Raw genomic sequence first — 27,951 nt, forward strand, 5'->3', positions numbered from 1 at the left:
TCCATATTGTTCATGGTATATCAATAATCTTATTTTCTTTCACTTTATGAAAGAATGAGGCTGCTATTATATAACAATGTACTATCATTTCAAAGGGATTTGAACAGCACTATTTCCCCAGTATGATTTAGCTCAAAAACCTGGAAAGAGGGAAAGAAGAGACCAAACATTGACTTTTCTGTTTTATTCCAAAAACAAAAACACACCAGCAGCAAAAAAACATTGATTCAAAAAACAAGACAGACACAAAGGGCCGAAGGGTATGGGGTGTGTTGGTATGGTGGGATTTCTTTCCAGATTTATTCAAGTTCCTTGTAGCGGGCAAACATGACTCGCCGCACAGCATCTCGGTACGTTTCATTAGATAGCCTCCTGCTGGGCCTCCCTTGGGTCCCTAATCCTGCTCCTCTCTTTCGACTTTCAGGCTGAAAAGAGATAGATTAGATTAGATAGATAGATAGATAGATAGATAGATAGATAGATAGATAGATAGATAAGCAGCTAGTTGTACTTGCACCTAGAACGTTCACCTAGTGCACTTCTTATCACTAGGGAAGGAATAAACATTGCTTGGCATGTTACAGACAGGTCCCGTTCAGGCATTCACCAAACTCACGAGGGTGAAAACTGCCCCCCCCTGCAAAACCCCACCCATGGAGGCTCCTCATGTCTTTCCACTCATTGGGAAAAAATCAGAAAGCAGCCCCCATGCAGGGACATTGAGGGCAGGACTTGCCTGCACATGCACACATCCCTATCTCTAGACAGTTTTAGCTCTTTGCATGTTCAAGCAAGTACCTGAACAATCAAAAGCCCTTTCAAGCTATTTAAAACATAGCTTAACAATATTGCTTTGAGTAAGGATAATGTACAGGAAATACATCATTTAATACCAGCTAGCTTTGCCTTTAAAAATGCTGTAAATAAGGACATTGAGTGTTTGGTCCTTTAAGTGGTCATGCTATGCCACCTCCATTCTTGGGGATCATTTTCTGAATCTCACCTTCAGCACCACAACCCACCTTGCTCCAGTATTGCCAACCACATTAAAAAAATCATACCCCTCACTTTTCACTTCAGTTAAGTGCTCAAGGCAGCTAATGTAACAGGAGTTAAACAAAAAAACATAACTAGAACAGTAATGTTTTCATGTGAAGACTCTGCTAATAAAGAGGACAGTTTGACTTCCCAGGGCAGGAAGTTCCATATCCCGGGTGCTGGAACCAATAAGACTCTTTACGTCACTTCCACTTAATAACACTTCAGATGCCAGTATGCAGAGATATTGCAGGGATACTGTTCATGCTCGTAAGATGCAATAATTCAAAACAGCAAAAACAAGAATTTTACCTCCACTGGTGACGTCATGCCCTGTTCATTGCGACCCAGACCTGAACCTTCCTTCCAGCCCATAGCCTGCATCATACGGACTCCTTTGTTATTGCCCTCCGCTCTTCCTCTGTCTGTGGGCTTATAGTCACTGCAAACAAATTTAAGTATGCTGGCATGAATAAACTTTCAGGAGTACTGTATATCTGCTATACAAATTATTGTATAAGCAATAGTGTGCTTTATAGATGCAAAGAAACATTAGGAGCCGGGCTGTTAGCTGCCTAAAGAATGAGCATCTAGGCCAGGCTGCATTAATTTTAATAGATCTATTCTGAATATAACTTAGCAGGATACAACCTAAAGAGTTGGGAGCCACTTCAGTTCCCACCATCACCACCATCTGTCAATGCAGCAAAGCCATTACTACGGCATCCCTGTAAGATAGTCATCGAGCCTCTAACAAAAAGAGATCCTTTGCAAAGCAGCCTGTTTCACTGTTACGGAATAAGCTGGCAAAAACAACTTTGAGTTAAGAATGTCCCAATACCTTTCAGAATTCCTGAAATTCTTCGGTCGTTTTCTCTCTGGAGAGTTCTGTCCCTCAAATCTCTCTCTTCTGTCACCTCCCTTTTCTTTAAACCTTCCCTTTATATTAAAAGGCAAAGTTAGTAAAGATGGCATCACAGATTTTCCCTCCCAAAATGCATCCATTCACTAAAAATTATACATTTGTGCAACATTTGTGCAACTAACCTAAGGAGTGGGGGAAATTTCTCCAGTAGTCCCTCAGTACTGCAACAGAGCATCTTGCTTTATTTTCAAGACATTTCCAAACAAGCATCTACAAGAGCCTACCCACCTTATTAACTTTGTATTATCAATGTAATATCAAAGTACAAGTACTAGTCATTTTGATCTTGCATCTCCATAAAATTGAAACAATTTGGTTATCTTTAAGGGTTCTTTGGAAGAGAGAGTTCTGACATTCAGATCCAAGAACACTGCTGCACACTTGAAAGCAAGACTTTTCTGTGGGCATAAATTTAGCAGTCAGAGTCTACATCTTCTGACAGATCAATTTTGTGTCTCTCCCTATCAAGGCAAGACGAGAGCCAGTGCAGTCTCTGTGCACAGCTAAGAGAAGAGTCCCCAGGGCTGGGTGTTTATAACAAACCATGTTCCTACACGATCAGGTTGTTTTAATTCTTTCCCACTTGCAGCCTTTATTGGCACTTGACTTTATTTCTAAATAGCAGGTAGACTAATGGCACCCAGAAAAACAAGGTAAACAACAGCACTCTCCAGATGGCAAGGGAAATCAGAGGCACAGAGGTCACACAAAGTAAAATTCTCAATATCAACTGATGGTGCTGCTTAAAGCTGTCACGGAATGACAAAAAATTGAGTAGATGGTAGATGGTTGTTTAATTCACTCTCAGGAGTCACTTCAGCCTAGAATCTAGATACCTGCTGCACTGTGTATGTTCTCTCTCTCTCTCTCTTGCAAGTAAGCATTGGTGGGGCACACGGGGAATTAGTGTTTTGTTTATGCAGAGCCACAGCTGCACAGGACCATACAAAGCAGATTTAATTACCTCACGTTCTCGCCTCTCCAAATACGCAAGCTCTTGCTCCGATTGTTTTATTTTACGATGAATTTCTAGGTTTTGCTGTAAGAAGCAAAATGAATGAATAGCTTTTGAATTGTCTCACTTCATGTAATGAAAAATATTTCTTCTAGCCATTTAATATATTTAGCCAAATGGGCAAACATTTGGAAATAAAATGAAGTATTATACTGAATTCCAACAGCTGAGTACAAATTGCTAGAAAATAAATATACTGTACCTAAGAGTGCAAAATGAAAGCAAATAGATTAAATCTATTCCATGTATTGCTGTTCCTAAAAAGACAGCTTTTCACTCTCTTTCGGGTGTCATTGCCAAATGAAGCTTGGGCACCAACTTGGTGGAATGCCCTCCCCAGAGAAACTCAGCAGGCAATGACTGTTTCCTTTCAGGTATAACCTATTGTTGATTTCTGACTGTTGTTCTGATTTTTATTTCTGTTGAGAAGGGGATTGAAAAGGCTTGCATTGAGCTAAATTTTGGGAAAGAGAAAACAGGATCATAATGATTATCTAACACTTTCTGATATCTCCCACAAGCTGACATGTACCATCCGCTTTCCTCCGTCCCTTTTCAATATGAACCATGGTTTAATGCTACACCTGCATTGTGGTTAACACAATCTGAAACCAGGATTTGAAGCTGTTTTCAAAAGCAGGCATAAAAGTAGCAGATCACAGCACTGAAAAGAGAAAGGAGTGTGAATTCAAGCAGGACACAATACAGGAAGGAAAGAGAAATCAGGAAAAATTACATCTGTGAGAGGCGCTTGTGAAATATGGATAAGTTTTGTTAAATGAAGCAAGATAGCATGAATAGCAGATTCTCCTGAATGGGTTGCTTTTTTCCTTACTTTGTGAAGATTGGAAAGTTGTTGATGCTTGATCAGGACTTCTTTATTTGGGAACTGTCTCCGGCAAAGTAAACATGCTAACTTATTCCAGTCAGTCAGCTTTTCTTCATCATTTTCAAGCTTCTGTGGCCGTTCCTCCTGTTGCACTGGTGGCCGTGGAGGCTGTGGCTGTGGTTCCTCTTCTTCCTCCTCCTCATTGTCACTGTCTCCACCATATTCTCCTAGGAGTCCTATCAGAGGATTCACCACCTTTGGCTGAAGGGGGGGGGGGGGCAGAATGAGAATCACATGCAAACCAAAGCCAATTCAGTGGATCTGAGGTCTAGTACAGTTGCTAAATGACTAAGCTACAATCAGGGAAATCCCTGGTTTGAATCTCGCCTCTACCAAAATAGCCAAAATGTAAGAAGACAAATGGAAGGAGTGCCTGCATGCAAAATAAAGATTATTGGGAACTGGTACCATTGTTGCATAGGGACCCAGGTGGCGCTGTGGTTAAACCACTGAGCCTAGGGCTTGCTGATCAGAAGGTCGGCGGTTCGAATCCCTGTGACGGGGTGAGCTCCCGTTGCTTGGTCCCAGCTCCTGCCAACCTAGCAGTTCGAAAGCACGTCAAAATGCAAGTAGATAAATAGGAACCGCAACAGCGGGAAGGTAAACGGCGTTTTCATGTGCTGCTCTGGTTTGCCAGAAGTGGTTTTGTCATGCTGGCCACATGACCTGGAAGCTACACGCCGGCTCCCTCAGCCAATAATGCGAGATGAGCGCGCAACCCCAGAGTCGGTCACGACTGGACCTAATGGTCAGGGGTCCCTTTACCTTTACCTTTACCATTGTTGCATAGATTTGACTTTGACTCAATCCCCGATTGAAACAAGAGACTGAAACAGAACAGGCCATTCAACTAGCTCACAAGTTGAAGGTAGCATTCTGCTGCATGTGTAGACCAAATCTAAGTCAGCACTGCTGCCTCTTCTGTCTTGCACATGGTGCTCCTGTTGACATGTTGCTTTTTTGTTGCACATTACACAGACAATTTGAAATCTGTTACAATTTATCCTCATTTTCAATCAATTTAAAAAAACTGATATGAAGAGAAATGAAATCTAAACAACTTAGTCCATCAAGAGAAACACTGACAACAAAATCCCACTCATGCAAGTTTATTCAGAATTAAGTCCCACTAAGTTCAATGGCTCCCACTTGAAAAGTAGGTTTAGGGATACAGTCCAAGAGACCACCTAAGCACACAGCAGTCCATTCAGTGTCGGTTCAAGAAAGAGGGGGACAGGATACTTTCCCTGCTACAATGCTAAGAATTGTTACTGACAAGCTAACTACAGCATGTACAGTCATACCTCGGTTTACGTCTGCTGCAGTTTGAGTACTCTCAGTTTGAGTACTCCGTGGACCCAGAAGTGCTTACTTCCGAGTCCCACAGCGTGCGCATGCACAAAAGCGATCTGCGCAGCATGCCAGAAGTGCTCTATTGGCACTCAGTTTAAGTAGTTTTTGGGGAGCGAATGGCTCCCCGGAACCAATTAGGTACTTAAACCGAGGTGCCACTGTACCAGACAAATTTCAGCAGGACAGTAAGCCTCATACTTGATAAGATCAATAAATAATAATTAAATGTTCCAGATGACAAATGCCAAGTAAAGTCCTTACTTGGGGTGTACTCTCTTCTTTTTTCAGTGTTGGAGGTAGTGGTTTTTTAAATACATCATCTGCAGGAAGCTTTTCCTCTGGATTCTCATTCTGAAACATTAAGACTTGGAGTTAAAACTTATTGCCAGCTGGGCTTCCCCACTGCCTGCCTCCAACCATTTTTCTTACTACTACCTTTACTTCCTTGTTTACAGCAACAAGCATAGAGGAGATATTTGGTTTCTTGCCTCACACTTTTGCTATACTCAGTTATACTCTTTTGCATCTAAGAATGACAAACTGTGGCTGAGAGTCAGAGGGGTGTTCAAATGGGATTGTGTAGCTGGTAGATACTTAGCAAACAGCGCATCAAAGCTGTAAGGTGGAACACATATGCCAAGTGCTGAAATATACTACTGGCTGTATGGGATGTTGAAAATATGCTTTCAGCTCCTGTTCTTGAATTCGATTAATGTTGCTCTTCCCTCCCTGTTCAGATCAAGTCAAACTAGCTTTTAAACAAGGGCAAGTGCAATGCACTCATTTACTGGGTAACTCTTAGCACGTATGATTCCCTGGAGATTACACCACAAGAATCAGACCAGATTTATTGTGCATGGAATCTTGGTTTTTTAGATATCCAGTTTATTACTGGAAAATTCTCCTATTTGTTCAGGATGAGTCACAGGAAAACTGGAAGCTTGAGCAATTTGAGGAAGCAGCCTGTAAATCAAATTACAGTCCTTTGTCACTCTCAGAACTTTTATCTCAAAATAAGAAAATAATTATTGACAGTTACACTGAACTATTTGTGCCCACTTACGGGCTTACTAACACCTCTCTTGAAACCCTTCCGTTCTGGATGTGTACTGGGCTTTGCTCTCTTGGCAACTTCAGGGACAAAGTAGGATTGTGTGTTTTCAAGAGTGAATGATCATTTTTAAAATGTTGTGTACACTCAAGTGGTCTGATCTGCAGCCTACCATCTCAACAGTCCAGTGAATCATAGTATTTTCTATAATGATTTTTATATTTTAGTTACTTTGCTTGCATCTTTTAAAATACGCACTTAGGTTTAATGGCACTTGGTTTCTGGAACCACAAACCCATGCCCTCCTTTGAAAGAGTGTTTGATCTGCTTGTTTTTATGATCAAATGAGCTTTTGTGCTCATGAAGAAGCTGGGTGCCTTAAAAGGATTACGAGTTTAAAAGGAAATGTTATTATCTACAGGTTAAGCTAAACCCTATCTATTGCATATTTTGCAAGTTCCTAGACTTGCCTAGCTGCAAAAGCAAGCTTTGACTATGGCAGTAATAATCTTTGGACCACGCCAATTTGTACAGTTCATAAGAATGATTATGGCGCAGATATTTTACCTTGGCTGACTTGTTTCTGTGTCTCTCTCTTCTCTCTCGGTTATCTCTACTGGATGGCTCATCTCGTTCACTTGCCCTATCCTGGCTCCTGCGCCTCCTCCCAGTGTGTGGTGGTGGGGATGAAGATGCTTCTCGACCCACTGGAACATCTCTCTGGAAGGAGATATTTGGCATGTGTTTAAAGAATATTTTTTCCTGGCACTGAAATGGCAAAGTGAGCACACACATGCACATGCCCTCACCTGAGTATTGGGATCATAGTATACCCCTGTAATGGGGTCAAAATAGTTTCCAGTGTCTGGATCATAAATGAATGTGGACACATCGGAGGAAGCTGATGGGAAGAAATTAGGACAAACATCATATACTTTAAATAAAAACAGAGATGGCGCAAGACATTCTGGTGTTCAAGGGGGAAGATTCCAAAAGGGTTGCCATATAATAAATATATATTACACTAAATAACTGCTGTTGCTTAAGGATACTTTGAAACTCTGCCTTATGGTTAGGCCAGCCCTGAAAGAAAGGGGAAATGCATGGGTAAAAATTATCCTGCTGAAAGACTAGATGATGAAATTTCAACCTAAAAATTTAATAGCACTGCACATCTCCATAGCTGCCAAGTATCCCGTATCCGCCGGGAAAACCCCTTTTTTCCTTACCGTTTCCGGCGGTCTCCCGTTTGGCGGAAAATCCCGGCATTGTCCCTTTAATTTGCTTCTTCCCGGCGGCCATTTTTCTGGTGCCGCTTTGCCCTTCTATGGGCACCAGAAAATGGCGGCGCCGGCGTCAGAAGTCGCTTCCGCGCATGACCGGAAGTTGCGTGACGCGACTTCCGGTTGCGGTTTGCCCTTCTATGGGCATCAGAAAATGGCGGCGCCGGCGTCGGAAGTCGCTTTTACGTGTTTCCGGTCATGCGCGGAAGCGACTTCCGGAGCTGGCGCCGCCATTTTCTGGTGCCCATAGAAGGGCGCAGTGCCACCGGAAGTTGCGTCGCGCAACTTCCGGTTATGCGCGCGCTGCCGATCCCGGATCTTTATGATCCGGACTTGGCAGCTATGCATCTCTACACATTGTGCTTCAATGTACTTCTCTCCAAGGAGTGAGAAGGTGTCACTTTTTTTGTCTGATAATTTCCTGAGGCCTCCAATAAGTGTCAATCCAACAGTAGAGAAGCAGTCAAATTATAACCAAGTCAGGTCTTGGGATGCACGTAAGAAATTAGTGATTGCATTTGGTATGACTCCAAATACCCTTTATGTAGGGCAGTGAGAGCTAGCTTTTCAGCCAAAGACATCGAGTCATCCCTCCAAGGGCCACTCAGCACTTTCACAGAGCTCAGTCACACACATACACACACACACACACACACACACACACACACAAACACAAATGCAGTTAGTTACAGGTAGGTAACCGTGTTGGTCTGACGTAGTCAAAACAAAATTTAAAAAAAATCCTTCCAGTAGCACCTTAGAGACCAACTAAGTTTGTCATAGGTATGAGCGTTTCAGTGTATCTGAAGAAGTGTGCATGCACATGAAAGCTCATAGCTATGACAAACTTAGTTGGTCTCTAAGGTGCTACTGGAAGGATTTTTAAAATTTTGTTTTGACAAATGCAGTTAAACACTGAAACATGTACTCTTTCATATACAAACACATGCAGACCCACATACACAAAACCAATACTCGCAGTACTCCCCACTCCAGCACTAAAGGAGAGAGGAAATGCTGGCTTTTCATCTTAAAGACTAGGCTCAATCTTCAATATCAGTGCTATGGTACATAGTGCTGAAATCAGAGATAAAAGATTCCATTGGCTACCTTTTAGAGTAGATCTCTAAAGAAGCAGCAGAGGGATTCTATCTCCCAATCGCTCTCTAAAGGATAGATAGGTTGATCTCCTGATCCCATCAGGAGATAAAAGTTTTGGGGACCAATGTCTACTTTCTATGACTTGGTAAGCCAGATATGGCTCACATGCAAGCAACATTTAGCGCAGGGAAGCCTTATGATTCTACACTCGATTTGGGTGAATTTTTCAAGTAAGAAAAAGTTCTTGCAAGATCCTGCAGTCAGAATAAAAGTAAAACATAGGATCAACACATATTTCCACTGAAAAAAATCTCCAGTGTCCAATACAAAATCCAAAACCAGGAAATTTAAGGCTGGTGTACACGTTTCATTTTGTTTCAAAGCATACTCAGCTTTGAAAAGTGCATTTGCAAAAACTTCTAATTGTTATTGAAAACGTCAACAATCCTATGGTCAGAATTCAACCAAAACATCTTGTCGGTGCAAGGATTTCCATTTGCACAACTAGACTTCCCCCTGCCCCAAATCTGCTCCAGATGGTTGGGGAAACCCCCAGAATAGATTTAGGGGGTGCACAGGGGGAAGAGGAAGGAAGAATGTTCTGTTGCACAAGTAGAAATCTGTATACTGATGGAACATTCACATCAGTGCTTTGTTGGATATAACCCTAGATAAGGAACATTTTTTAAAAATGGAGTAAGGACACTGAGCTTTCACAAGTAGAAAGTGACCAGAAGAACACAGTAACAAGAAAATGAAGTTGAGTCTTACACTCTGATCTTCGCTTCTGTGAGTCGGCGCCTCTCCTGTCACCTGTGTCCCTTTTGCCCTAATACAGAAAAGGCATTTAAAAATAGAAACTAAGAAAGCAGAACATCTGGTGGACATTTCCCCACAATTCAAAGTACTCCAGACTAATCTGCATGTACTGGGTTGTCATAAAATAAAAGCCACGATGTACGCTTCTCTGACCTAAATGTGCAACTCAGCCAGTATGTGGTCCTCTATTGACATCAAAAGGCGCTATACTGGAAAATACAGGTAACTTCCCTAGTATCAACTTCTATAGAACAATTAAGAATGCCACCAAACACTCATAAATCAAACTCTTCAATCCCTCAGTGTCCGCATAGCCGAGAGGCAGGAGTCAATTCCCTCAGAGTGCCATCACATATTGTACTGCAAGCATACCTGGCTATAGCGTGGAACATCACCATAGTCTCCATATTCATTTCTAGCAACAGAAAGAGAACATCTGAATTAATACCAGTTTAAGTTTTTCAAAGATACCACATGCATGGCAAGTGTTACTTTTGCTTCACTCTTAACATTACTAGTTTCAGTGGGCCATTCGGTCAACAAGAAACTTGGCTTTATAGCTCAGTCAGCTGTTGCTCATGTTCACTATGACTACCTTCCAAATGGCTTAGTTGTGATATCACCACATTGTTGCAAAGGAACTATGAGCTGAGTTCAACAGCACAGGCACATTAACAAGGGAGATTCAACTGCATATACAGTGGTACCTCGCTAGACGAATGCCCTGCTAGACGAATTTTTTGCTAGACGAATGGGTTTCGCGATCGGAGGTTGCCTCGCAAGATGAATTCATTTTGTGAAAAATTCGCCTAGCGAATCGCGGTTTCCCATAGGAATGCATTGAAATTCAATTAATGTGTTCCTATGAGCAAAAAAAAAATTCAATGCATGGGATTCAATGTATGGGATTCGCAAGACGAATTTTTCGCTAAACGAATTGACTCACAGAACTAATTAAATTCGTCTTGCAAGGCACCACTGTAATCATAACACGACTGTTTCGTTTTGGGGTTTGTTTGTTTTTGTAAAAAACAACAACCGTCCTCTGCAAAACTTCCCCCAAATGTTTAATCAAGCATCAATCTGCATGTTTTGGTGCCTGGTGTAAAGCATGTGTTGATAACATAGAGCAGGCATCCCCAAACTGCGGCCCTCCAGATGTTTTAGCCTACAACTCCCATGATCCCTAGCTAACAGGACCAGTTGTCAGGGATGGTGGGAACTGTAGTCCAAAACATCTGGAGGGCCGAAGTTTGGGGATGCCCAACATAGAGTCATAATTGTGCATTTTTAGTGAGGGGTTTCTATTACCTCCTCTTTCCGGTGGCTAGGTTTACATCCACAGCACGGCCGGCTATGCTGAATGGGGGATCCAGATGTTGCAAAACCTTCACTAAGAGGACTGCTTCCTGTGGAGACAATAATCCAATTAGGGGGGGGGGAGAAGTTTGAGCCACTAAGCCAGAAATAAGTTCTCACAATAATAATAATTATTATATTATTTATACCCCCACCCATCAAGTTCCTCTAGCAGCCCTAAGTCTAAGTGAGTCCTACTGGTCCCTAAAGGAGCTCTCACTTTCATCATCTTGGTCACCAGTTCCCTCTGACACCAGTTGACCTGAGGCTTACTCTTTCTCTTGGCCCGGCCTTTATGCCCTGAAGAAAACGCTCAAACCCACACTACGACACATAGCCACAAAGAGTTCAGAAGCTTGACTAACTATTGCTCAGCATTACAGGTGAAATCAAACAAAATAGGTACTCTATACCATGGTTTTCTAAAGCAAGTCAACTTCAAACTATGGTTTATGAAGCTGGCTTGTTTTTGTAAACCATAGTTAAAGATAACCACAGTTTTGTGTTTGGAGGCAACACTGAGCTGTGCTTAATAAACTATAAAGTGGAAGCTTTATGGCCACATCAGGAGGAAGAGCATCCTCTTAATGCATTAACTAACTATGCAACCACTGCTGGCTGGCGTTGGACAGAGAAGGCAGAAGAAGTTCCAATATTGTAATTAAACATTATACACAAAAACACAAGCCAGAAGGGGGCTCCGTCACATAAGAAGATAAAGGCACAGGAAAACTAGTGTTGCTCCAGATTTGACAGAATTGTTCTTCCTCTCCTTCCCCGTGAATCACATGGGGGGGGGCGCTACAGGATGGGTGACACTGCTTGCACAAGTGTATGTCTACCATAGAATTGTCAATACTATACTGTGCGGTGGTGGGTGGCGAATGATAACATACAGCATGAGAGTCCAGTTCAATGAAGCCATAGGTGTAGCCCATCCGACCAGCTTTGTTCTTCATGACACGCACATTTGAAGTAGACAAGCGGACGTAGGGTGCCAGATATCCTACAATCACTTCCGGAGGAATGAAGCGAGGGATGCGTTTTAGCATAATTGCTGTTACAAAGTTACAAGGAGAAAGGGAAATATTACTTCAGGAGGAGAAATGTACTTCATCTTTTCTGTCATCCTGTGAAAAGCTCCTGGTACAGTCATACCTCGGGTTAAGTACGCTTCAGGTTGCGTACTTTCAGGTTAAGTACACGGTGGAAGTGTTTACTTCCGGGTTTCGCCGCGCACGCATGCACAGAAGCGTTCTGCGCGCTTTGTGCACGCACACTATCATCACTCGGGTTAGGTACTTTTCGGAGTGCGAATGGCACCCCGGAACCAATTAAGTACTTAACCTGAGGTACCACTGTATTAGGCTCAGCTGACTTGAAGACTACTCTGTTAAAATCAATAATGCTGCAGAACACAAAGAGAATTGTAAACTGCAAGATTCAAATCAAGCCTCTTTTTGCAAGTTACTCAAGTCCAAGTGTCCATTATGAACTCAGTAAGTAAGACCAAATGGTTGAAAGTATAATCTACTTACTTTTACTCTCATCCTCCTCATGTTTGGTTTCCATGGATTCTCTTCTTGAACCATGTTCTTGGTTCTCCCTTCGAGGTGGGTACATTTCAGAGTCCCTTTTCTTTTCTTGTGAATGCCATTGTTCCCTACTTTCATCCTTCTTGGGTTCAGGTTCCTGAGGTTGACTTTCCTGCTCAGAAGTAGGTTTCTGAGGAGAAGGTTCCTGTGGAGGAGCAGGGTCCTTAGGAGGTTCTTCCTCTGGTGTTGGTTCCTCAGATAACTCTTCCTCCCCCTTTTCAATCTTTTCTTCTGTTACTAGCAAAAAGTAAAACAAGTGAAGCCCTGTCTGCAGTAACCACTATATTAAAACGGTTCTTTTAATCCCTTACAGTGGTGCCTCGACTTACGAATTTAATCCGTTCCGAAGGCACCTTTGTAGGTCGAAAAATTCGTAAGTCAAAAGTGCCATTGGAAACGCGGTTTCCCATAGGAATGCATTGGAAACGGAAAAATTCATAAGTCGAAGCAACCCCATCTAAAAATTCGTAAGTCGAAAAAACCCTATCTAAAACCGCCGCGGTCTCCATTCGGATGTCGAGAAATTCATAAGCGTGCGGCCATTTGCCCCATTCATAAGTCGAAAAATTCGGTTGTCGAGTCGTTAGTAAGTCGAGGTACCACTGTATATGTACTAGTGAAAACTGTTTTCAGCTTAGCCATCTTGTTAGCCATTTACACCAATGATAGGCAGGATCACACTAACAAACCGGATACAAGGATCAGCATAAACATGAGTAACACCACTTGTTCCTCTAAGTCTCCATCATTAGCCTTTAACCGCTTGGGAAGTAATTTCTTCCCTTCCTCTCTCTTTGGTAGTGCCAGCTTGCCAACACAGCATTACTGAAGAGAGAGTCTTTGGATGAAACACTGCACTTTCAAGCAAAAAAGAGAGAAAAAAAGTATTGCAACTCATACAAACTTAAAGGACTGTTCCAAGTCTGGACCAATCTCTGTCTCTCCTTATTTCCCAAGTGCTTGACTAGTTTTAAGTTAACCATCTGCAGAAAGGAACACAATTGCTCTACTAATAATGCTGGCAATATTTGCTAGGACATCATAGTTGAGGAACCTACAGCTCTCCAGGGCCACATGCACCTCAGTTTTTTATTCACTTAGAATTCACACTACTATTTCTTTGTTTAAATGCCAATTAAACAAAAGTAGACTCACCATCTCTTGGGAGTCTGCAGTAATAACAGGATGAACGATACCCTACTGTGGACACTTTACACTGCAATGAAAGAGGCACAGCATGAGGGAAAGACACTTAAAAGGTTTTTCTCCATCCAATATACTTTGTAGCTCTTATACTAATGTCATTGCTTTATTAAAGCATAAGCTGAATGTTGCATCAAAATGTGTGTGTGCTACCACCTACATTTCCAGCGTTGTTGGCACCTGTCTGTTTTGAGAGACAATGGAGTGCGCCTCTAGTTATGAAGTGAAACCACTGCATTAGGCAATATGTAGGTGGTTCTGGACTGCCCGGATGACAAGACCTCACTGATGTGGTCCAAAGGGAAGCAGAGCAATATGTTTGGCACCAGCTTGGCTGCAGGAGTTCCCGGAAGGAGGCATACAAGGAGCCATCCAACCCTCTTAGGGCTCCACTCTGGATTTGTGTAGGGTTCACTCCTGAGCCTTTTCTTGTTCCAAAGATATCCCACAAGAAAGTAGAGGTTTGAGATCAGTTTTCCTTCTCCTAGATGGATGAGGTTCTTCTTCCCAGGTTGTTGAGCCCCATCTGCCCCAATCCCCATGGTATTGTGCAGATAAAAAACATGGTGTGTTGTCATGCTAGTGTTTACCCAACCCTTGAAAGTGGCAACTAAATGAATTCGGGCGGGTGGGGGAAGGAGGGAGAGGAAGGATACTTACAGAATGACACATTATGCTTCCCTTGCCCCCCCAAATTACACATTATTGGAGAGACGCAAGCTGGCAACACCCATGCATCTGCTCATAGTGTAGTTTAGGCCTTAGGCAAGCAGCACCGGAGCCTGTGTCATTAAGAGGTCTTGAGTTCGATGGAACAAAATCTCAAACCTGTTGATTATAATCACTCCTCATTGGCAATATCCAGGTCTTACTGTATTTCATTGGAATTTACTTGTAATAAAACCTGCTCTTGATCAAGCTACATGTGAAGCTTATTATCTTCATTGTTTACAGCAGCCCATATATTACAAAACATTTTGAAGTAGTGCAGGTTCCTTACTTTTAATGACTATTTTTAAAGTACTGTACTGCAGGTGCCAAATGATACCCATTCTGCATTTGTAAGAACTTGATCGTTTAGTATGGCAACACCGACACTTTGGAACTCCCTGCCTATTGAGATCAAGCAGGCACCTTCACTGTATTCTCTCTCTTTTTTTCTTTTTCTTTTTTGCACATACTGAAAACGTTGCTGTTTAGATAAGCCTACCCAGATGCTTGGGGGTGCAGGTGGCGCTGTGGTGTATACCACAGAACCTAGGGCTTGCCGATCGGAAGGTCGGCAGTTTGAATCCCCGCGACGGGGTGAGCTCCCTTAATCACAAGAATATTAAGGACTGTTTTTAAAAGACCAGTTTGAAAGCTCATGGTCCAATGGTGGGTACCTGTGTGGGTTAGATCTAGTTGCTCATTGGGATTCTGAAAAGAAGTAATGGTCAGGCCTTTTCCTTGGCTACAACAATGAAGCAAGGGCATAAAATCCAAGTCCCTGTAGACATTACTGTCTTTACTGGCAAACTATTCAGTGGTGTAAACCACAGAGTCTGGGCTTGCCAATCGGAAGGTCAGCGGTTTGAACCCCCATGATGGGGTGAGCTCCCATTGTTTGGTCCCTGCTCCTGCCAACCTAGCAGTTCGAAAGCACGTCAAAGTGCAAGTAGATAAATAGGTACCGCTCTGGCAGGAAGGTAAACGGCATTTGCGTGTGCTGCTCTGGTTCGTCAGAAGCGGCTTAGTCATGCTGGCCACATGACCTGGAAGCTGTCTGTGGACAAACGCCGGCTCCCTCGGCGTACAGAGTGAGATGAGGGCGCAACCCCAGAGTCGTCCGCAACTGGACCTAGCGGTCAGGGGTCCCTTTACCCTTTTACCCAGATGCTTAGGAAATTTTTGGACTTCAACTTCTGTATGTTTTAAAGTAGGGTTATAATTTTTTTCTTTATTTTACTGTTTTATCTTTTGTTAACCACTTTGAGGGTTTGTTTTTTTCTTTTTACACTCAAGCGGTGTATAAATTTTATGAAATAAACAAAAAAATAAAACAAATAAAGGAGGGAAAGATCTCTGGGATTTTTATACTAGATGCCGATTCACAAAAGCCTCATTTAATTTGAGGAAGAATTCTCAACTCAGAAAGTGTCTAGGTCTGTGCACATTCCCTCCCCTGCCAATGGGAAGACCTTGGCAGCACCATCCCTTGCATCACCCTGTGGGCTTGGGAAGATTCCACATCCAAAAAACCCACGTTTATTTTTCTCAGCAGAGGGATGGTACACATATACCCACAACATTCTTCGCAGCTGGAGATCTCTCCCCCAGAAAGTAGCACACCAACAGGTTAGCATTCAACACACTGTATCTGTGATCTAATTCTCAATACTCTTTCTGAGGTAACTTGCAGTTAGTTCTCTTTCCATATACTCACACGCCTGCAGTGCCAGAATTCAGGAGACTGGCTGTATTCCAGAGTCACTTCTTTCCCACCAATCACAAGGTGTCCCTATTAAAATCAAAAAGAGAAAGGGGAATTTACATGCCAAACGTAACAAAAGCAAAAAAAAAAAAAACACCCCCCAAGAGGGACTTTATTGGGGAAAGTCATGTGGCTGACTTAAACACCTGAAATGTTGGAAATGAATGAAAACAAACAAGGAAAAGGTGACTTGCATTTCATATACATGGATTCTATACTGCTATAAGCTGACAGAGCAAAAATCTCACACATTAACTCTACAAAGAAGAGGCCAAATGGTATTGCCTTTAATAAAGGTTATACATGTGCATGTTAGAGAAAATGGAAATGATCGAACTAAGTTTTATCCATAGGCTACAAATACAGGCTGGACTTAATAAAGCAAATTTAATGGTAAAGACATTTACACTCTGATCCTAAAGAAGCCACTGCTTGTCTAGTTTGCCTGCCATGACACTGTGGCACAGACATGTAACAGCATGGTTTAGTAGAGATTTTTGGAGTTGCGAGGGACCATGACGGTCATCTAGTCCAACCCCTGCAGGAATCTTTCACCTTGAACCCACAACCCACACTGCTCTATGTTGTGCTGATATGACTGCTACCCAGTCATATGATATGAGGTCCAGTGCCGAGGGCCTTCTGGTGGTTCCCTCCCTGCGAGAAGTGAGGTTACAAGGAACAAGGCAGAGGGCCTTCTCAGTAGTGGCGCCCGCTCTGTAAAACACCCTTCCATCAGATGTCAAGGAAAGAAACAACTATCTGACTTTTAGAAGACATCTGAAGGCAGCCCTGATTAGGGGAGTTTTTAATATTTGATGTTTTATTCTGTTTTTAGTCCTCTGTTGGGAGCCACTCAGAGTGGCTGGGGAAACCCAGTCAGATGGGTGGGGTATAAATAATAATAATAATAATAATAATAATAATAATAATAATACCACCACCACCCCTTACCTGATCCTAAATGGTGTGTGGCAGTGCAGAAAGTCTTAGGGCTTAAAAAAAAATAATTACTTTTCCCATACATGCATCTAAAACTCGGATGCATATTTATTTCACTGGCAAGCTAGATGCTTGACTTGCAGACTGAAGACAAGGCTTAAGTAATATCTTAAAACACGTCTCCCTTTAAAAGCTTTGTCAGAAAAGGTAGGTTACATCTCAAGAGATTCTCAGCAGTGTTCGTCTCATGATGAAAGCAAACAGGTGACACTTTGGCAGTTAGAATCAACTTATGAAATATTAAGCACTGAAAACTTGTGATGGCCTACATAAGAGGATTTAATGTTCAGCTGATATGTGGTACTCAAGTTTATTAAAACGAAAGAAATATCCTGTATTCAGAACAGTCGGTTCCTTCAAAGGATGACTAGAAGAAAGTAAAATACCCGCCTCTCTACACTTTTAACCTGTCATTGATACAATGATGATGAAAAGGTGACGGACACACATCTAGCACCATTTTACAATACAGGAAATGCTTCTGGCACTTATGCATTGCTCTTCACCGAAAAACAGCAAGACAGACCTCTGGAAAGAAACAAAACCGGCACCTTCTTTTGACAAATCACCAAGGAACAATCACTCCAGAGTTTTGTTATAAACTCCAGTGGGTTGGCAGACCTGCCAGAACAGATGGGGTGTGTGCATGAAGGGCTACAGGAAGAGGAGGAGGGGGAAAGTCCTGTCACATCTGATGGTACGGAACTGGATCTTACCATGTATGACAGCCCTTTAAATATTAGTTCCATGGAATAAGAGCAAGTTAAGAGACTCATTTTAAGAAAAGCTCCCAAGATGGGCATGTTTAATGTCTATTTACAGGAGATCAGCATATGTCCCAAGACAGCAAAGATAAAAAAAGTGCCTAGCAGATATAATTTGTTTTTCTTGATTCAATTTCCTACTCACTCCCTAGATACGATTTGAAAATTCCATCCCTAGTGGTATTCACGAGTGACTCCAATAATATTCTATTTAAATTAGCAAGAAAACTAGTATCCCCCCCCCATGGATATCCAACTCCAAACCTGTTCTCTATAATTTGGTTCAGACATCATTTCCCTTCAAGTTTCATTAGTCATTAGTTTTATCATCTGTGAGGATTCTGTGGTGAAATAGTTTCAAGTGTAGCCCCAGCACCTTCCAGCAGAGATCCTACTACCATGTTTGAAGACATGCATTTCTGGAGTCAACCCAAACTAAAGCAAGCTATGACAGATCAAGCAAGTTAAACTAATTGTAAAGTTTTATTAAGCTCAGACTAAGAAACACACACATTGCTTCTAATGTCCAGGTCAACCCTGAGTTTAGTTTTTCTTCCTTCCTGTCCTTGCTAGCCCATTCAGACAACAGCCTTTTATCCACTCTGACCTTTTCCCTTCAAAATTTGAGCGTCTTTTCTGATTGGCTCCCTAAATTGTGTCTTCCTCTGGGGATAACCTCTGGCCCAGCTCATTTCACAGACAGGAATACTGTACAGCATGCCTTCCCCCTTAACCTAGACTTTGTCAGACTCTGATGCTAAAACTCTGATGCCCTCCTGTGCTCATTAATTTGTTAAAGGGTTGGCCTATGCAAATTTGCTACTAAATGCCTGTATTGTATTCATCAAATCTTTTAGAGGTCTTATGCAAACACATTCACTTCTAAATAGGTACCAAGCATTACTTCTGCTAATTTTGTTATTTCCAAATGCTTTTAGCTATGATTTTGTTTTAACCTTCTTTCTACAGTGAGGGGGGAAAGTATTTGATCCCCTGCTAAATTTGCCCATTTGCCCTCTGACGAAGAAATGACCAGTCCATAATTTTAATAGTAGGTTTATTGTAGCTGTGAAAGACAGAATAACAACAGGGAAAACCCCAGAAACCCAGAAGACAAAAGTCAGAGATTGATGTGCATTATAATGAGTGAAATAAGTATTTCATCCCCTATCAGCCAGCCAGATGTCAGGCTACCTGGTATCTTCACTGTATGTAACGAGCTGAGATTAGAAACGCCTGCTGAAAGGGAGAGGTCTTACCTGTAATCCCAGCTCGTTACAGTACCTGTACAAAAGACACTTGTCGACCCTCTTCTGGGTTTCTGGGGGTTTTCCTGTTGTTATTCTGTATCTCACGGCTACAATGAACCTACCATTAAAATTATGGACTGGTCATTTCTTCGTCAGAGGGCAAACGGGCAAATTTAGCAGGAAATCAAATACTTTCCCCCCTCACTATATCTATCACGCTTACTCAAAGCATGATTTATCAGGCATATATTAAATGAAAATGCATGTATTCTTCTAATCCTACACAAATGAAAGAAAAAACCAGGAGCCTTTGTTTTTACAACAATTTTTTACTTAAGTCAGATTATGACAAGCAAAGTATTTCCTGTCTATCAAGGCTAATTTATTAACAGCAGTAATATACTAATTTCTTCGGTTTGTTGTGTTTTTATTCCAATTCGGATTCTCAAACTGAAGACCAGAGCTTCGTCGCGCTCCACATATTCCTAAATGTTCGGTGGATTCCAACCTGGAAACAGCTGATCTCCTGAAACACAAAAAGCACCCATAAACAATAATATAGCTATATTACTTATTAGCATATTTTTTATATTACTTCATTAACAATTATAGTTACTACTTACCAGATGTGGTCATCAACAACAAGCTTTTCTTTCTTTATAAGAACCGCTTAATAGTGGCTGTGTTAGCAATGCTGCATTGACCTTGGATCCCTCAAAATTGTAAGAAGTCAGAAACTACAATAGCCTGCTCACCAACTTCTTGCCATGACAGGAAAACACTCCGGGGAAAAGGTATTGGGTGGGTTTGGCTTTTTTGAACCCTTTTCTATTTCTATCCCAGAGACTATAGCTTTAAAACTCATCTCTGTACTTTAGCACATTTTTAAAGGAAGGAGAATGAAGCACCTAAGTCAGGCATCCCCAAACTTCGGCCCTCCAGATGTTTTGGACTACAATTCCCATCATCCCTGACCACTAGTCCTATTAGGTAGGGATTGTGGGAGTTGTAGGCCAAAACATCCGGAGGGCCGCAGTTTGGGGATGCCTGACCTAAGTGATGCTTAACTTCTTATTTTAAGAAAAAAAATCTTATTACATTTTTATCCTAGCCTTCCCCCTGCTCACATGCATCCTTCTACCGCGCTCTGCCCAAGACGTGTCTTTATGTTGCATCTATTTTCCATTTCCAAAACAGATTATACACAGAGATTTTCAAACAGTCTCTGATAATATACATTGAGTTTTATTCTCAGACAGATCATCACCATAAATGGCACATTCTGGTAATAGTCAAAGGGTGAGAGCCCATGTAGCATGAGAACGCATCTGCTCACTCAAGGGAGCTTCTCTTTTCTCTCCCCTCCCACCTACAGCCCCCAATTGCCCTGGAGGGTTGGGGGACCCTCTGTCACAGATTTTTGGGGTACACAGGACTGTAGGGGAAAAGAAACAGGAAGTTCCATTGCACAAGTCGATTGTCACTGTGCAAGTGGGCAGATATCACCTGTTATCAACCATACTCACATACTCTTTCTTTTTAGAAATAAGAAATAAGAGGCGGCGATGGATGGGTGTGCAATGTACACCATTACATTTCTGAATTATAAAGCATTAATAATAAGGGCCAAATGACATGTTAAACACAGGGATGTATAAAACAGCTTCTGGCGCATTCCACTTTCAGCAGAGAAGCACCCACTGTAACCACCCCCCTCTACTTGCACTGCTGATATGTTTCTAAAACCCCATGAATGAGGTGAGGAAAAAGCAATTGGGGAAAGAGGCACGTGCAGGTAAGTTTAAGCGCAGTACAGAATTGTCCTTCCAAACCTGCTTTGCTTTACATAAAGCAACAACTAGGAAATAAATACCTGGAATGTTGCGAACTTAATTTCAAAGATCCAATATACACACCCATATCTAAAACTGCTTTGAAGATTGTCTCATGGCATGTAGTATGGATTGGGGGGACGGACTCTAAAGCTCACTTCCATATACAAGCAGCTGTGTGATGCTTGGTGCCCTTGCCATCGTTTCCTTAATTGAAATCTAGATATGTGGTCTTAATACCGTGTTTCTCACATTATAAGTCATGTCTTATATTAATTTTTTCCTGAAAAAAACACAGCATGGCTTATTTTCAAGGGATGTCTTAATTAAAAAATAAGTACCGGTACCGGTATCTGTGCAGACGACAGACCTGCTCCCACCGGGTCTTCGCGCGCGGCAGGCAGAGGCTGCAGCCGGGTCCTGGGGCTGCGCGCGCGGCAGGCAGAGGCTGCAGCCGGGTCCTGGGGCTGCGCGCGCGGCAGGCAGAGGCTGCAGCCGGGTCCTGGGGCTGCGCGCGCGGCAGGCAGAGGCTGCAGCCGGGTCCTGGGGCTGCGCGCGCGGCAGGCAGAGGCTGCAGCCGGGTCCTGGGGCTGCGCGCGCGGCAGGCAGAGGCTGCAGCCGGGTCCTGGGGCTGCGCGCGCGGCAGGCAGAGGCTGCAGCCGGGTCCTGGGGCTGCGCGCGCGGCAGGCAGAGGCTGCAGCCGGGTCCTGGGGCTGCACGCGCGGCAGGCAGAGGCTGCAGCCGGGTACTGGGGCTGCGCGCGCTGCGCGCTGAGGCTGCAGCCGGGTCCCGGGTGTCCGTGCGCAAAGGCTACAGCCGGGTTCTGGGGCTGCACGCGCTGCGCGCTGAGGCTGCAGCCAGGTCTCGGGGGTTAACGCGGCAGCAGCAACCCTTCTTTGCCACAGACCTTCTTCCACCACCCGGTACGGCTTATTTTCGAGGTATGCCTTATATTTTTCCACCTCAGGAAAATCCTGCCATGCCTTATTTTGTAGGGATGCCTTAAAATATGAGAAACACGGTACATCTTCAGGAATTAATCATTCAAGTTTAAGTGTAAATCGGTTTATAACACAGTTACTATAGGCATGCCATTTTGAAATAAAAATTAGTGTCAAGAAATAGTATTATTTTCACAGAACAATCCATCCTTCTGAATTGCAATGTTAACAGAAAATAATGTTGCACAACTCTTCACACTATATCTTACAATACTTTCACAATCCATGTAGTCTAACGCTCAAGGCTAAGGTTGATTAATGTTGAATCATTCCACAACTTTAAAAAAAGGATGGCACGCTTTGATCATTACAATTTGGGCCCTATAGTAGAAACCCGCACAATGGGGCTTTCCACTCTCCCACCCACCCACAAACTGGTTTGGGGAAGATCAGACAAACCCCCAGAACAGCATGTGGGGGGAGGAGAGGAGGGATTGATCCATGTAGTGAGCTGAAATGTTTGTGCTGATGGAAAAACTGAAAGTATGACATTCCTCCCTTTGTTCTCTCTATTTGACGGGTGGCAGCTAAATTCATCAGCACATATTTGAGACATGTGAGAACGACACAGGAAGGGGTGAGAAGAGGAAACTGCCCTCTGTTTAGCAAAGTGGGTTACATGTTTATAAAACTGTACACAATAGGACATGCAAGCACCCAGTTTCTTCTGCTGCTTGCTTCAGGTGTTCTCCCCACCACCACTCTTTTAAATTATGACAAGGGTGCATTACTGAACAGAATAGGGAACGCCTAGAGTCAGTGTCAAGCTAAATGGTGCTGTTTCCAGGCAGTTCCTAACACTGTGAATTTGATATTTATATACTGTAAGCTAGATGTGGGATGTGTCGCTTTGTGTGTGTGAGCATCTTGCTATCTTTTGTCCATGCTAGTATATATGTCGTGCTGGAGTTAGGTTAGGGTACAATTCATTCGAGCAGCTCCTATCTTTAAAGTTGCCTCCTTTTCTTTGCCCAAATCCTTTCTGGCTGATCAGTTCAGCATGAGTCTTGAGCTGCCAGAAACTCTGGCCGCTATGAATTCTCCAGGGCTTCCACTCTCACAGAAGAAATTCTCTTTCTTCTGTGCTCCACACAGAGGAAGCTCTTTTACTCACACGGGGAAGACTTTGTGGGGATTGGATGGGAGAACACACACATGAATGCCAAAACAATGAGAGATTTAAAAGAAGTGCAGCTGCTATTTAGTATGGGAGACACTCTTCCACAAAGATGGATAATTAGTCTGCTTAAAGCAAATAAGAAAATGCCTTTATTACCACAAATGTGGCTTTCAAAAGTTCTTCTAACTATTACTAAAAACCCTTTTCCCAAGCAAGGTCCTGCAAGCTACTGGTATGTGAGTGGGATATTGGCAGAATGGATGGGGGCAAAGGAGGAAATGGAAGAATTTATTGAGAATGTCTATCGAGTTTGAACCCGAGCTTCGAGAGAGAGAAGACGGCCACCAGATGTATTGACTTTTATAACAAGGAAAATTAAAGATGCAGTAACGCAAAAAAGCTTTGAGGAGGGTCTGGTGGTTGAAGGACAGAAAGTTGACATTTTCAAAGAAATTCCATTTAAATTGAGAGTTAAAAGAAGGAAGCATCAAAACCTGACATCAATCCTTAGAGGAGCAGAGATAAACTACAAATGGGAATTTCCGAAAGGAGTTTCCTTTACTTACAGGAAATAAAAACAAAAATAAAAAAAAATCCTTCCAGTAGCACCTTAGAGACCAACTAAGTTTGTCATAGGTATGAGCTTTTGTGTGCATGCAGACTTTTTCAGATACACAGGAAGTACCGTGTTTCCCCTTTTTTAAGACACCGTCTTACAACTTTTTTTCCTCAAAAAAACACACGGTGGCTTATTTTCAGGGGGTGTCTTTTTTTTTTAAAGTGCCGGTACAACTGGGTCCCACTGGCTCAGGACGCTTGGCGCTCTCTTCCACGCGCATTTTCTGCCTCTTCTATTCTCTCCCTTTCCCCTCCTCCCCATCCTGAGTCAAGGGCTCTCTTTCCTTGGAGGCTTCTAAGCAGAGGCTGGATGGCCACCTGCCTCGGAGACAGACGTGCACACGGGGTGGGAACTTCACTCTGTGAGGTAGATTTAAACCTCGTAGGATGCCGGAGGAGGAGGTATACACGAAGCTGCCCACCGTCATGTTGGTGTAGGTGGGACTGCACTGGTCGCAGCCGAAGCACTTGCGGTTGGGTGGGAGGCTGCTCATCTCCCTCAGCAGCTTCAGGTGCTTCTCCTCCTGCTTTGGCTTGGCACTCGCCGCCATGGCTTCAGAGGCGGCAGCGGCCGGGTGTGTGCGTGCGCAGAGGTATAGAGGCTGCTCCCTGGGCTCTCTCACGCCGGCCGGGGAATGAGGAGGGAGACTGGGACCCGCCCCGCTCCGAGATGCTCGTGAGGGAAGCGCGAGGGGGACGAGGCTTGGGCCTGCGCCTCTGGCACGCGCAACCCCAACTGACGGAAGGGAAGGGAGGGGGAAAGGAAAGGAGGGGGAGAGGAGTGGTGTCAGCTCTCGGCGAGGAGGCCGGGGAGGCTGAATGACGAGCCAAAGAGGAACCTGCGCGGCACCTTTTCTCTGTCGGGGGGGGGAGACACGATCACAAACATACAGAGAGAGACATACTCGCAAACGGGGGAGAGAAAAAGACGCACAGAGAGAGAGAGAGAGAGACGCACGCTGAGAGAGAGAGGGACGCCGCGCACACACACACAGAGAGAGACGGACACGCACACACAGAGAGAGTGCGGCGCTGCTTCGCGCTTTGTCAGCGCTGCAGCCGACGCCGCTTCCAAGCGCCAACCCGACCTGGCAGGCTTCTTCCTCCTGCCATGGCCGGCATTGCAGGAGCTGGGTCCTGCTGGCTTGTGCCCTCGGTGCTCCGTGCGGCACTGCTGCATGCTTTATCGGCGCTGCAGCAGCTGCCGCCGCTTCCAGACACCGACCCAACCAGGCAGGCTTCCTCCTCCTGTTGCAGCCGGCGTGCTGGGTCCCGCTAGCTGGCTGGGGCGCTTGGTGGTCTTGCTCCGCACATCACGGAAGTATGGCTTATTTTCGGGGTATGTCTTACATTTCTCAAATGATTAAAAACCCTGCCATGGCTTACTTTATGACTACGTATTAAAAAGGGGGAAACACGGTAGAGATTTAGATTAGTGACAAAGAGTCAGGCACAGGAGTTTCTAGACAAACATGGCAAGGACCCAGAGTTTCAAAATGTGAGAAGAGACTTCAGAACCCTCTATGAGATGCAAAGAGACAAATTGGGGAAAAACAGGAGGAACAGGGCGAGAAAGTAAAACGTTTTTAAGTAAACCAGACAATGGCAAATCTTAAATTACTAACTTGGAATGTGAACGGCTTAAATAATAAAATAAAAAGGAACATGAAATTTTAAAATGAAATTTGGATATAATTTGCCTACAGGAGACTCATGTTTCAAGGAAACTTCAGAAAAATTTTGACTAATAAGAGATTAGGGAGTCAATTTATTGCATCAGACTTTTCCAAAAAACATGGAATTGTTTTGTACATAAAACCTGAACTTGAACCACAATTAATTCAAAAGGATGAGAAAGGGATAAAAATGATGGTCCAAATTAAAGTTCAAGGGAAAAAAATTATTTTGGTAGGGATATATGCAGCAAATGAAAATAAATCAAAATTTTCCCAAGAGTTAGAAACACAATTACTAGATTTTGCAGATGAGAAAATAATAGTGATGGGGGACCGTAATGGAGTCCCATCACTAGAGAAGGATAGAACGATCAGGAAAAAAAAGACGCAAAAGAGGGTAGGCTTCCCAAAACTTTTTTTGAAATGACAGAAACAGTAAGACTGATGGATATCTGGAGAGTTAAGCACCGGTTTGAAAAACAATTCACTTTTTTCTCTCATGTTCATGGAAGCAGTGCCAGACTAGATGCGGTTTGGGTTTCTAAGGAATTGGAGTCAAAAAATTTAAAAAAAATCGAAATAGATCCAAGAACATTGTCAGATCATAATTCTATAATTATGGGAATACAAAAAGATACTCAGTCCACCTTTCAGTGGAGACTGAATGAAGAAATATTGGATGACAAAGTTTTTCTGGAAAAGACAAAAAATACAAAAAAAGAGAATATTTTGAACAGAATTTGAATAATGAAACCAAACTCCAAATAGTCTGGGACGCCAGCAAGTCAGTGATGAGAGACATATTCATCCAACAAAATTCAATTAAAAAGAAGATAAGACAGAAGAAAAAGAAAGAGATCTTAAATAAAATAGCAGAAAAGGAAAAAGAATTATTAATAGCACCAAATAAAGAAACAGCAAAACAGGCGATAAAATTATTACAAGCTGGTTCCCCTTTCGCTAGACAAATGCCTTTTGCAAATAGGTTTTGTGATCAGAAGTTTTCAAGGCACGCTTCGCAAGACGAAGCGGCGGCCATAGAAAACCTCGTCGTCTTGCGAGGCAACCTCCGATCGCAAAACCTATTCGTTAAGTGAAAAAATCGTCTTACAGGGCATTCGTCTAGCGAGGCACCACTGTATGTAGAAGATAAATAATATAGTGTATCTTTTAGGAAACTGCAGAGTGTAATAAGGGGAAAACAAATCAGAAGTGGAAGTTGAGGGAAGCCCAGGAGGGGAGGGAAGAGGGAATGGAATATAAATGTTATGGATACGAGATGTATGTAATGATAGAAAAAGAAAATTGAATAAAAAAATTTAAAAAATAAAAATAAAACCCCTTTCCCACTCACCACAATTTTAAAAGGCAGTGATGGGAAACTTTTTTTTAAAAGCATTATAATGTTACAGCAGTATCACACTTTTTTGTTTAAGTAGACGACTCCCAACTTTTCCAGTTAAAATATAGAATTTGGGATATACTCGCCGTATAAGAAATATGACCCGGCGTATAAGACGGCCCCTGACTTTGAAATTTTTCCTGGGTTAAAAAGTAGTCTTATACGCAGGAATATACTGTAGTATATTTACTAATAGCTCAGGGTGCAATCCAGGCACCATTGTTGCTGTTGTTAAAATTTGTTAGCCACTTTATCTTGCCCAAGGCAACCCAAAATGATTTACAACCAAGTCCCCCCCACATAGATACATTAAAACAAAGTGTGGAGCGCTTTACATTAAAACATCCCACCCATATCTAGAAGCTCGCAGATAGTTAAAGACGTGGTTATTTTTGCCTGGTGCCTAAAGATATAATGATGGTGCCAGGCGAGCTTCCCTGCGGAGAGCATCCCGCAAATGGGCAGCCAATTATTGCTTAGGTGCTCCCAGAAAGGCTTCTGATCCAGCAAAAGCCTCTGCTAATAGAAGACCCAATTTGGGGGGCTGCAGGGGCACTGGCAAAAACTGCCTCCCCTCTTCCTCTGTTAGCAGATGGGTCCACTGGATCAAAAACCCTTCTGAGATCACAAGAGCACCAACTGGATTCCACCCTTAATATTTAAACACCTTATAACCGAAATAGCATTTTAGCACTTGCTTTTAGACATTTTCCCATTTTGCGTATGGCTACTCTCTATTACAAATATGTTTTCAGCCATTTTGGGGTCTTCTCCATTTTTTTAAAAGGTAAAATTTGGAAACATTCCTATTGAATTCAATGGGACTTATTCCCAAATAAATGTGTAAGAATGTAAATTCAGGAAAGATTTTACACTTCAACACCTGCTGAGCAACCCTCAAACATATGCCTTAAACTCTCTGTCAGCTGCAGAAAAATCTGGAGTGTGTTTTAGCCTGACATCTTGTTCAGAAGAAGCACTCGCCAGGTTTACCAATACTCATCATGGTCCTGTGTGAAATAACAGTGCATTTTAAAAGACACCAATGCACACACTACAATAGCTGCACATTACAGGGAAAGATAAGTTCTAGTGGGCAAGCTTGTATGCCATTATTATCTTCTTCTCAATGAGGAAGTCCAGGTTTCATCAGAACACCACTTGAAAAACATAGGGCTGAAA

The 27,951-nt window shown here is 42.9% G+C and overlaps 1 protein-coding gene across 4 annotated transcripts in view; it reads right to left on the reverse strand.

The window, feature by feature from the left end:
* Window positions 1-169: 169 nt before the first annotated feature.
* Window positions 170-27,951, reverse strand: part of RBM6 (RNA binding motif protein 6) — a 61,900-nt gene continuing 34,118 nt past the window's right edge. For 2 of the 4 annotated variants that reach the window (XM_035105987.2, XM_035105986.2), the window contains exons 7-21: window positions 16,057-16,131; window positions 13,584-13,644; window positions 12,372-12,665; window positions 11,730-11,890; window positions 10,786-10,883; window positions 9,847-9,889; window positions 9,427-9,484; window positions 7,081-7,172; window positions 6,839-6,991; window positions 5,482-5,571; window positions 3,814-4,068; window positions 2,928-3,002; window positions 1,880-1,977; window positions 1,351-1,480; window positions 170-425 (exon numbers count right to left, since the gene is read on the reverse strand). In XM_035105987.2, coding sequence (XP_034961878.2) covers window positions 300-425; window positions 1,351-1,480; window positions 1,880-1,977; window positions 2,928-3,002; window positions 3,814-4,068; window positions 5,482-5,571; window positions 6,839-6,991; window positions 7,081-7,172; window positions 9,427-9,484; window positions 9,847-9,889; window positions 10,786-10,883; window positions 11,730-11,890; window positions 12,372-12,665; window positions 13,584-13,644; window positions 16,057-16,131 — 1,809 coding nt within the window. In that variant the 3' untranslated portion in view covers window positions 170-299. The remainder of the gene's footprint in view (window positions 426-1,350; window positions 1,481-1,879; window positions 1,978-2,927; window positions 3,003-3,813; window positions 4,069-5,481; window positions 5,572-6,838; window positions 6,992-7,080; window positions 7,173-9,426; window positions 9,485-9,846; window positions 9,890-10,785; window positions 10,884-11,729; window positions 11,891-12,371; window positions 12,666-13,583; window positions 13,645-16,056; window positions 16,132-27,951) is intronic. The other 2 variants (XM_035105988.2, XM_060271553.1) reach the window with 2 other exon arrangements.

Source organism: Zootoca vivipara, chromosome 2, assembly GCF_963506605.1.
Source record: "Zootoca vivipara chromosome 2, rZooViv1.1, whole genome shotgun sequence".
NCBI lineage: Eukaryota > Metazoa > Chordata > Lepidosauria > Squamata > Lacertidae > Zootoca > Zootoca vivipara.